Source organism: Phasianus colchicus, chromosome 7 (assembly GCF_987193195.1).
Source record: "Phasianus colchicus chromosome 7, bPhaCol1.hap1.1, whole genome shotgun sequence".
Lineage (NCBI taxonomy): Eukaryota > Metazoa > Chordata > Aves > Galliformes > Phasianidae > Phasianus > Phasianus colchicus.
In genome coordinates, this window is record NC_143442.1 from 5,031,668 (window position 1) to 5,043,854 (window position 12,187).

At 34.4% G+C, this 12,187-nt stretch overlaps 1 protein-coding gene across 3 annotated transcripts in view; it reads left to right on the top strand.

Moving 5' to 3' along the window:
* The window catches only part of LRP1B (LDL receptor related protein 1B), a 591,311-nt gene that overhangs the window by 520,395 nt on the left and 58,729 nt on the right, over positions 1 to 12,187 (top strand). For all 3 annotated transcript variants that reach the window (XM_090143529.1, XM_090143530.1, XM_090143531.1), the window contains exons 67-69: positions 3,248 to 3,364; positions 9,811 to 9,917; positions 10,570 to 10,699. In XM_090143529.1, the coding sequence (XP_089999655.1) occupies positions 3,248 to 3,364; positions 9,811 to 9,917; positions 10,570 to 10,699 (354 nt within the window). The remainder of the gene's footprint in view (positions 1 to 3,247; positions 3,365 to 9,810; positions 9,918 to 10,569; positions 10,700 to 12,187) is intronic.

Sequence of the window (12,187 nt, forward strand, 5' to 3'; positions counted from 1 at the left end):
ACAGGATGACTTTAATCTCACTTTAAATTTTTCCTTAATTTTAGCGTTTGAGGTATGTTTAAATAACCTCTTTATAGCAGTAGTTTGAACACAATTTGTTCTTCTACATTTTTTTTAATAATTAAAGATTGTTATTTTTATGAGCAAACTTCAGGAGAATTAAATTTTGAATTTACAAGTAGACTATAATAAAGATCTGCATATGCTGGTTCTAATAGTAACGTATCATTTATAGTTCATTTTTAAAATGCCTACATTGCAAAACTTTGCATATAGGGTAATTTCTTTTTTGTTTATGTGCTGCAGAGACATAAATATTTTTCTTAGTAAATATTTGCTACCATGTGTTATGGGGAATACAATATTGAGTGAACTTGTTGGAACTTTATGTATTTAGTCTTCTGTGATTCATTTCCAACTGAGGCGATTAAAGTAGTTAACTAAGTGTTAATGAGTGTATGGTATTTTTCAAAGAATATTAGATAGAACTAATGCATGCTTTTTGTCCAGACAATTAAAATAAGGCATTAAATTATGGCAATCTTTACTCAGAGCTTTGATACTTTACATCACAAAAGGCCCTTTTGGGGGCTAGAATATGAAGAAAACTGTGTTCAGTCTGAGGAAGTTATCTGCTTTAAAGGTTTTATGTATTTTAATATTTACCAGAATAATTTGTCAACTACTGTTTTTTTCCTTTCTCCTTTCATTTAATATTAATTTTATTTTTATCCAAAAATAGCTTAATCTCTGTCAATTATAATTTAAGATAGAAACATGAAAATTAAGTAACCATAACTTTTATGTTCTATTTCTATATGAATTTCCACATTTCCATGGAGTCTTATTGTAAGAAGAGTGGAAAGCAGTTTAGTGTTTGAAGACAGCTATGACAAAATGTGGGTGTACCTTTCAGGATTCCACAATACAAAAAATAAGCTCTTTAACTATTTATTTTGAATTGTATATATGTTTCCAAAAGATCAAACATTTGTTATGAAAGTTTCTCAAATTTCCGTCTTTATCTCTTAGTTCTACTGTCTTCCTATTTTCCTGAGCTCTCATTAATCTGGAGAATGAGGTGGAAGACAAGCAAATCTAGTCTGTTAGGGAAGTCAACTGTAAGCTACTATGAGAGATCGGAGTCAACATCAAGGTAAAATAAAGCTTTTAGAGTGAACAAAAAATGATCCTTAGAAATACAGAAGAAGTATTTTGTAGGTGGAAAGAATTAAATAGTTATTTTTATTTATTAAAAATAGAGTAAGAAGGAAGATTAATATTCAAGGAGCAATCGTACATTTGGAATACACAGACTTTTTTTGCTTGCTTGTTTTTTAAGAATGCCAGACTTTCTACATCAGTGTACATAAATGCAAAGAGGCAAAACAACAAAATAGATTTAGTATGCTTTATGAAGAGTAAGGAAGTAAATCTTCTATGTTGTTTCAACAACCTAGCAGGTAGTTGAAAAGGAGGTTCTCTGTTTTCTGTCTTTCTCTGATTAGATCTTGATATTCATTGTAGAAGGATAAATAGAATATGATCTGTGATTAGCCTTTAGGACTCATTTTGTGGGCAGTTATGTTATTTCAGACTATAGAGTTCACTAGAAATATTTTAATGCACAGGATAGGCATAGAATGTGAAACCACTTTTGCAAAGAAACAAAAGCAAGCACAGTAAGTTTTTATTTTATTGTTATTTTTATGCCTTCTATTGCTAAGTGTTCTTTAAGTGCTTGCCAGTGCAATTATTTGAAATGTCATAATTGAAATCGTGCTCCCCAGGGAAATTTTCACAGCACTGAGTCTGCTGGAGTACAGGAAGTGTTTGGACAGCACACTCAGGCAGATGGTCTGATTTTTGGGTGGTCCTGTGTGGATCCAGAGCTTGGACTTAATGACCCTTGTGGGTCGCTTCCAACTTGGAATATTCTATAATGCAAATTCTATGAAATATCATTGATTATCTCTGGATTATTTTTGTCATCTTGAGAAACATCATAGGTTAAAGTATTTGGGGAGGAAACTGATAATAGTTGTGATGTTTGCAGAGAATTACAAGCAAATGCAAAAGGCAGTATTTAATTACCAGATCTGTGAGCGTACAGATCCACACCAGTATTTGCCTCAATCTATTTGGTATTCAAAAGCCATTCCTAAAACAAAACACAGAATCAGCAGTTTGGGCCATAGCATCAAATGTCATACCTCTGATTTCATCTTCAGAGGCGGAGAAAGCAGGTTGACTTCAGCTAGTATTTCAGTCCCTCGTTCTTTTAGGTATTAGAACTTATCAAGATGTCAAGATAACAACAGGAAGCCTGAACTGTGATGTTTTGAAATAGCAAAAAGGACATGGAAATTTAGGAAATTGAAATATCATCATAGCAGCAATGCAATTTTAAATATGTCATTGAAACTTTATATAAATAAAGTTCTCTTTTTTAAAAAATAAAGTCAATTGATTTTAATTTCCTTATTTTCTAACCAGACCTTATTAGGCTAAAAGAATTGTTCAGGAAAGAAACAAAGAAAGATGAAAAGAAAACACAGAGGCAGCTGGAGTAGTTCAGAATGTTCATACATCTCTGAAACACTTTGCTTATGGTACTGCTGTGTAAACCAGAATGTTCACTGAGAATTTACCACATGACAAAAATTAACCTCAGTTTAGCATTATATACTTGATGCTTTTTCCTGTATGTAAGCGAACTTTCAGTCAGAGACACCACTAAGTGAAAGTATAAAGCAAAATGCAAAATCTTCTGTTGGGCATCATTAGTCTTAAATTGTTACATATAAACATAGATGTTTAGAAATACGTATTCTGTATATTTGTAAAAAATATTCTCATAGGTTTCTGTGATCTCTTCTTTTGCAGGGCACTCATCCTCCAAAATTCAAGGAGAAGTCAGTGCAGCTTTTGAGATTTAATGCAGTAATGTTAACCTATCCAAGCTGATGTGTGCATTCTTCTGAATTTCCCTTTTTTCATTAAATTACATTTTTTACAGCATCTTTTTTATCATTATATTTAGGATATATCCGTTATGGCATGGCTGGAAAATAATATCTTAAACAACATGGTGTGAGAAACAAAATAATTAAGGAAAATAACTTTTCAAGTATTTAGGTTTTTTCTTCTGAAATGTGTCCTGCAATGCCATCATGTCATTCTTCAGTAGCAGTCTTTCAGTTTTCAACTTCACAATGATGTAAATGATGTTTTGTTCTAATTGCAGACAAAAAAACTTGTGGGCCTCATGAATTCCAGTGCAAAAACAACAACTGTATTCCAGATCATTGGAGATGTGATAGCCAAAACGACTGTGGTGATAATTCTGATGAAGAAAACTGTAGTAAGTAACTCTTACCTAAATGCATATTTCAACGAGTAGTCAGTTTAGCAACATGTAGGAGGATTTTCTTCTGATAAACTGTATATGTATGGTTTCTTTTTGCATGAGAAAGATGAAAAAATGTCTGATCCATGACTTTTCAATAACCTGATGAACTCGCAATGAATAGTGTTGACAAAGTTTACTCTTTGTAAACTCTCATAACTCTCATACTTCAGACTTATTATCGAGATAAAAATCATGAAAAATATCCAATCAGAAAAGCTGCTTTTTAAGAATAGTTTTTGATTGCGATTGCTTTATTTATATTCCTTAGGTGACTTGTCATGTTTTCTGCCTCCAGAAATCCATTTCCATAACACTTAACTAAATAAAAAGTAGACCTTGTTATTGAAAATAGTTTGGATAATCTAGTTCTCTCCTACCCATGGGCAACCTCAATGCCTAATAAGTCTCTGTAATACTAATTGCGGTGTGTTAATTTAGATCTGGTTCTGAGGAAGAAATGACAAACTCATAATGGTTCCCTTCATCTCAAAATCATTCTCTTTATAAAATATTTCTACAGGAAAATTCCATCAGTATTTTGAAGTGTCTTCCATTCAGCTGTCAAACAATTTCAAATCTTCTTTTCTTTTGTTCTTTGAAATCTAAGAAATTTAATGTCTTTTATAATCTTTAATGCAAGATCCTGATTGTATATCCTTAGGGTGTATTTGACATCTTTGAGGTAATAACTTAGAATGCTTAATGAATTCTTGCGCTGTCTGCCCCTTTCTCTTATTCAACACATGGTGTCCAGAGGTACAGGAAGTCTGAAGGCAAACTCGTTTAGCTTTAAAGTTTAAATAGATTTGTATGCCTTTTGATCACAGTCTGTTAAAAAACGCTATGAGTTACTGAAAGCATTAGTATCATAGTTTACATATGCAAGCGCTTCATCTAAAGGGAAAAATGTCATCTGACTTGGTAATTGCTATCAGCCATGTACTGTTAAACATGGGCAGGAGGGTGTTGATGACACACAAAAGCTTTCTTAGCTTCGTGGGAGATCTTACTTGGGAAACACATTAGTGCTGGCGAGATATTTTTTTTTTGTTATAAACAGTAAGAACTTATTTTTATGGTTATGTAAAAATCAAAGGAAAATACATGGTTTCACGATAGCAGCATTCATCTATGTGATTAGTTGAAAATTTTGTAAAAGAAACACCTCTCCTAAACATTACTACTGTCTGCAGTATAAGTATTAAGCATCTTGCTTTGAAATATACCATCTGTGAAGTGGGATTAATTCTTTCTTAAATAGTAGGTTGTCATGGAATAAAATTATAAAAAAAACAAGTGTTCAAATAATGAAGGAGCAATCAATTTGCTGTCTTCGTGTTCACTTTAGTAATTAACTTATATATTCTAGTCTTGACTATTCTCTAAACTTTCAGATCAAGAAATCTATAGCTAACTGTAGTGCATAGGATAAGTGATTTGAGAGTACCCAGGTGCAGCCTGTGCAACTAAAATTACTTCAATTCTGAGAACAAACCTTACAATATATAAGCATTAAACAGATCTCTGCAGAGTGATGAATTGTACTTCGTGTTTACTGTTTGTTATTTGGTTTTTTTTTTGCTTGTCAAATACATGCTTTACTTCCTAACTTTTGAGATCCTTTATTCTACTGTCTAAATTAAATACAGTATGCTGGCACAGTTGAAAATTCACTATCTCAGAAGCACTGGGATAATACATAATATCATTGAGTCGTTCAAACTAGAAGTAAAAAATTCTTGGTAGGCTGTGTGGCCTTTTATAAAGTGGAACAAAACAAATATATATGAAATATATATGAAATTCCAAAGGATTTGACAAAGTGAATTGTACATTATAAGTTCTTCATAGCACGTGTGCATTTACGAGGAGTTTTTCAGGCAGTTGTGTGAGAAAATGTGATGTTTCTCAAAAATACAGAATGAATCCGCTGAATTTTAGAAATTTAGCTCAAGTATTTTTGTTTAGTTATATAATTTCTTTACGTGTACAAATAATTATTTGATGAAATAAATAATGGTGAAAAAGAACGTGTTTTGGAAATATATGGGTGTGAAAAATTATTAGTGCTATAATACCAACAGTTGTGTCTGTTATGACTTTATATCTGGCATAGCTTCTTCAGACTTTGTTGCTCTTTAACTGTATCTGTCTTACAATATATAATGTGAATTATGTTTCCTGCTTATTTGTTCTTTGCAATTCTTATATAATGCTTACACTGCCGAATGCAAAAGAGTTGTGGTCCTTCAAAAAAAGACAGAAAATGAGTAGAGGGCTGTCATTTGAAGCCCCCCAAATAAGTAAGAATTACTGCCCAGAGAGGCTGTGGATGCCCCATCCCTGGAGGTAGGTGTTCAAGGTCAGGCTGGATGGGGCCCTGAGTATTCTGGTCTAGTATTAAATGTGGAGGTTTGTGGCCCAGGCTAAGACAAGGAGTTGGAGCTTCATTATCCTTGAGGTCCTTTCAAACCCAAGCCATTCTACGACACTGGGAGGTTAAAGGTCCCTATTGAGAGCACTAACTAAAGTAGAATGTATTTTTAACTCGGTTAATAATTATCTTTTTGGAGGGGGAATTTTCTTTCAGGGTTGTTTGGATTTTTTATGAAAGATATTAGGCAAAATAGTATTTCGTTTCAGGGAACTTTAAAAATGGAGAATTCCATTGTAACGACTGTCTTATTCCTGCTCATAAGAAGACACCAGTAATGTTTCACTGAATGTAGTTAAAAACATATATGCTGTAAACAGTGAAGCAAAGCAAATATAATAATGTTGCAGAAAGACATGCATTTAATCGGTGTGGAAATACTACAGTTGCTGGATAATCTTCTCAATGCTTTGTTGCTCTTACAAGATATCAAGATAACAAATTACTTAATTTTGTCCTTGGATAACTTTGTATTCTAAAGGCAATGAGAACTAGTGATTATTCAGTGTCTAAGTGAACACATTTACACTAGTGTATTGAAAGAAACTAAGCTGAAATAGCTGGAATCTATAATGTCTCACAGTGTCATCTTCAGTAGACAGATCTTGAGTGGACAGTGCTTTAAATTCTCTGCATTCTTTACACTGCTTCAGGCTCAGCTGACTAGGTGCAAATACAGCCATGCCCCATGTCAGTTTTCTAAGAGCAGCTAGATTGCAGTGACAAACAAAGACATGTTTAACCCACACAAATGCAGGTAAAAGCTATGTTGCAAGTTCAAACTTTATATCCTATTTTAAGAAATAAATATTCTTCCGTCCTAGTTGTGTATAATACCTCAGATACCTAATAAAATCCTTTAAATTCATGGTTTAATCAAATATCTATGCTTATTAAATAAGAAATTGAACCACAAGTATGAAATGATTTTGTATCTTTCCTGCGAGATCCCATTCTTTGTGCTATTCTGGTTGACAACTGTCATCACCACAGGTTATTTTCAGACTTGAAATTATGAAAGGAAGTCATTTTATGTGCTGTATTTCTAATAAAACTCTTCATAATTGTACAAAAATGCTTTTTTTCAGGATGTAGTTTCAATGTTTTTGTAAAGCAGAAGCTGAAAGATTCTGACTTTTATTGGTTATGCAGAGATCTATAAATACTTATTCCTTTCACTAACAACATGAGCAATGATGGAAAAGTTCTCTCCTGTGTGCATTTGAAAATCACAGAGAAGTATTCCTAAAGCAGAAGAAATATTTCTTGCAAACAGAGAAATGAGAAGTTAGCTCATTGTGTTCATTTTTGCAGAATCAAATCTCTGTTTATAAATAATTCATTAGCAGTATAGCAAAAATATTTGCTTATATTTTGCAAATCACAACAGAAACATGACATACGTTTATTTGCATGTGAATTGTTTTTTCCACAAATTATTTCCCTTATATAATTTATCACATGTTGAAATTCCTCTTCCTGGCCTGTTGACAGAAAAAAAGAATTGAGTCACTGATTTGCTAACATTTATACCATGAGCTTTTGCTTTGAGAAAATTAGTAATCTATATAAATTAACCTTTGATTAAAAATAACAATGCTGGAGAACTGATGCAATTGGTGTAGATCTGCTTGTATTACCACTTTCCTACAACTTCAAAATGAAAATTTGTACCTACATGAAAAACTAAATTCTTAAAAAAAAAAAAAAAAAAAGCAACTTTTCAAACTGTTTTATCTTTTTTTTTTTTTTTTTTCCTGAAGTGAAGAGGGAAAACATGAAGAAACTCAACAATTCATCAGAAAGACTTTTTTTTTGAAACAGTTTTTTTTTTTTCTTAATATTGGAGATTTCGAAGTTCAGCTTTACCATAGATCTGTGTTAAGTGCATCTCATATGTTCTCATTCTGGTATTCACCAAATTCTTCTCTAGTGGAATTTTCTAATCTTGTGTTATCTTTCCTTGATCACCACACTAGGTTTTTCAAAAATATGCATGCTTCTATCTTCCATTGCTTGTTTAAGGACTCTTTAGCATCATCTCGTCCATTACTACTTACTGCAACTCTCCTCTCTTCATCTCTCCTCCTTTTCCATCTTCTCTCCATTGATAATTTTTTTTGCTGTGTTTTGTCTTTCTCCTGAAATCTTCCCATCTCAAAAGATCTTCCCATTCAATCCTTATTCTTGATGTTACATTATTTATCTAATGCAGTGTTTGCATTAAAAGGCTCTAACAGATAACCCTTAGTTGCTTTTTCCCTATGGCTGTCAAAGACTAAGTTACATATAGAGATGTGATTAAATTTTGTTCTATTACCTCTTTTTCTGTACCCTTTTCTTAATGGTTCCAAGTCCATAGGGTGTCTTCGTTTGTTTTTTTTTCCCATTAACTTTTAGAACAGAATAAATTAGATTAATTCTGTTGAGAGGGAGGTATGGAGAACATCTAGTTCAGCCTCCTGACTACTTGAAAGCTAACCAAAGTTTAAGTACATCACTGAGGATATTGTCCAAATGCTTTTTGACCGCTGTTGGGCATGTAACATGAGCCACCTATCTAAGAAGTCTGTTTCAGTATTTTAGCACCTTTACAGTAAATAAATATTTCCTAATGTCTAAACTGAACATCCCCTGACTCTCCATAGTTCCTGCATATCCTGACATCAGTTAATAGAGATCAGAGACCAGCACCTCCCTCTTCACTTCCCCTTCTTAGGTCATTATTAAGGAACAATGATGTCTTCTCAGACTCCTTTCCCCAGTCCGTACAACCCAAGTGTTCCCATCCTCTCCTCATAGGACATGCCCTTCAGTGCTCTTACCAGCTTTTTGTAATAGCTCCATTTTCAAGAGGAAAGTACATAGTATTCTGATCCCTTGTCCAGAGCTTTTATGGTAATAAAAGCAAAAATGCAGAGCTATGCAGCCGATGAAATAAAAGGGCTGAAACAGCCAATCTCACTTTCTTAGGATTACTTCATCACACCCTGCAGCCACCGTCTCCTGCTTGCTTTGCCTGTATCTCAAATTAGTTTTGTCTGCTCTTCTCCTCCACCTTCTGTAATGACTTCCAGCTTCCATGTGTTTCAGTTCTTCCCAGGGAATAGAAAAACATACCATTTCATCACAAAATAACCCACTTAACTTCCAATATACATTTCTCTTGTCTGTCTGTAAGCTTCTTAGATTCTTTTTATCTAACATCTTTTTCTTTTCCCTGAAATTACTTTGAAATTCCCAAAAGTGTCCTTACTTTTACTTTTTTCCATTTTCAATACTGACAGTATACAAAAGTCAGCTTTTTTATGAATGCATACTGTCTGCTGACTTTTGCACTTCATCACATTCCCTTTCTGTTAAGCCTCTAATAATTCTGTCAGTTTTTAAGCCAGTATTGTTGTCATGCTTCATCCCATACATAATTGCTGGAAAACTGAATTATTTGGCTTGAAACTCCAAACTTTCCTTCTGTGGTATTCTGTTTACCATCTAAAAACAGTTCCCCTGAATGTGTAGCACAAGGGAACCTATTTCTTGACACATATATATGTTACAAGCTATTTAATTGAAAGTCAAAGTTACATTTAATTCCAATTATGCTGGGCATTAACAGGTGCAAAACAAATTTCTAGTCTGTGGTATCTATCTCACTAAATTTGTCATAACACACATGCACTGAAATAATTAATACTTATATATTCAGCCTCATATAATTTTGTAAAGAAATCTGCCAAATGAAATGAAAGTATTTTCATGAACAGCTTGTAATATGCAAGTGAAATTTATTTATAAAATATGATGAAGCAAAATCCTACAGAAAAAAAAAAGTTCTTAGAATTTGAGGGTTAATGTTTTTGACTTTGTTACAGAAATTTGTTGATTGATTGTCTGGGGTATTTATGTATGAGCTATTTTAATGGAAATACTTATAAACCTAGGCCTATTACTCTTCTTTGTTCAGAGCCTCAAACGTGCACTTTGAAAGACTTTCTTTGTGCAAATGGAGACTGTGTTTCAGCAAGATTCTGGTGTGATGGAGACTATGACTGTGCAGATGGCTCAGATGAGGTAGGCTTCTTCCAGGGGAAGTAGTTGAGAAAATTGCTAGGTTTAGATTGCTTGAGAATGAATTTTCTACATATGACTATGTAAGCAGGAATGCAAATTTGATACATGAGTTCATGCTTTATATAGATGTCTTCACTAAATTAAAATTAAACTTATTAGGTAACCTAAAAACAGAACAAGACTTAAAATTAAGTACTTTTCTGTAGTCTTATCTTCACCTTTTTGGCCCCGTCACTGATCTACTTCTCTTCTATCCTGTGTATATTTTGTGCTTTAGTTGGGGAACCTTTGCCTTCTGAACCAGCAGTGTATTGTTTAATTTTTTTTTTGAGAAAATATGGGCTGTTGCTTGAGTAGGAAAGGCGCTCTTTTATTTGTTTTGTTCTTTCTCAGTTCCATTTTGTACTTTTTGTCTCTTTTCCTTTCCTGACAGTGTTGGAGTTCATGTGCTTCCTGCTTACTTAGAGGGTTCAAATCACTATTAGTAAATTGAACTTGGAAAGCTATTTTATTTCATAAGACAGACATATTTCATAGTGTGAAGTGGTAGTGGTATTAGTGGTATGGCTGTAACTTTTCTGATTAGCTATATATTTAACTATGTTTATATTAAGTACTTGATCTTGAATATACACTGTTTTTATTGTAACAGAGGTACTGTGAAACAGGTTGTTCAAGAGATCAGTTCCAGTGTTCCAACGGTCAGTGCATACCAGCAAAATGGAAATGTGATGGTCATGAAGACTGCAAACTTGGGGATGATGAGAAAAATTGTGAACCAGGTATTTTTTAAAAGTAAATTGAGATATAGTTTGTTCTTCCAAATTTGTACCATTGTGTCTTCTAAAATTCATTTTTAAAAAGAAGCTGTGTATACAATTGTTGAGGAGAATGGTATTTAATTAGATTGAAATATAACTCAGCTTACAGAATTCTGCTCTGAAAAAAAGGAGTATTTCTTAGCATGTTATGAGAGTGTCTGGAATTTTTTTTTTGGTGGTGTTCATTCTGTTTTCAGTCATCCTTTTGCAAAGCTTCTCTCTAGCAAACTGTTACTGTTGTTTCATTTCACTGTTTATCTTCTGGAAAATGTGGCTATTTGTATTTACTTCAAGTTTTTGGAAAGCATTCTCTACATTAGTACAATTTATGAAGTCTATGACAAAATTCCTGATTTCCACTGTGACAGAAATGTCTATCTGTATTTTAAATCATAATGATTAATATGTGTTTATTTTAATTGTAACTACATATACTTTACAGAACCATGGTTTCACATAAATTAAGTTTAATTATAAGCACTTACGTAACTTTAAGAAAATCCTAAGCCCATTTTAAGCAAGCTTATTTTTTTTAATCTACTGATTCTATGAAAATGTGTGTATTTGCCTTATTACCAAGCATAAGGAAAACAAACATGGGCTTCTATGATTGAGTGACAGCATCAGTGGACAAGGGAGAGGCGACTGATGTCATTTACCTGGACTTGAGCAAGGCCTTTGACACGGTCCCCCACCACATCTTTATTTCCAAATTGGAGGGATGTGGATTTGATGGGTGGACCACCCGATGGATAAGAAACTGGTTGAAAGGCCGCAGACAGAGGGTGGTCATCAATGGCTCTATGTCCAGTTGGAGGCTGGTAACGAGCGGCGTCCCCCAGGGGTCTGTCTTGGGACCGGTAATCTTCAACATCTTTATCAATGACATCGATGACGAAATCGAGTGCACCCTCAGCAAATTTGCTGGCAACACCAAGCTGAGTGGTGCGGTTGACACGGTTGAAGGAAGGGATGCCATTCAGAGGGATCTTGAGAGGCTAGAAAGGTGGGCCCAGGTGAACCTGATGAGCTTCAACACAGTGAAGTGTAGAGTTTTGCACTTGGGCCGGAGGAATCCCAGGCATCCCTACAGACTGGAAGGAGCGGTCCTTGAGAGCAGCCCTGTGGAGAAGGACCTGGGGGTCTTGATAGATGAAAAACTTAATATGAGCCAGCAGTGTGCCCTTGTGGCTTAGAAGACAAATGGTATCCTGGGCTCCATCAAAAGAGGGGTGGCCAGCAGGGACAGGGAGGTGATTGTTCCCCTCTATTCTGCTCTTGTGAGGCCCCATCTGGAATACGCAGTCCAAGTGTGGAGCCCCCAGTACAAGAAAGACAGGGAGCTGTTGGAGAGGGTCCAGAGGAGGGCCACAAAGATGATCAGGGGACTGGAGCACCTTCCCTATGAGGACAGGTTGAGGGAGCTGGGCTTGTTCAGCCTGGAGAAAA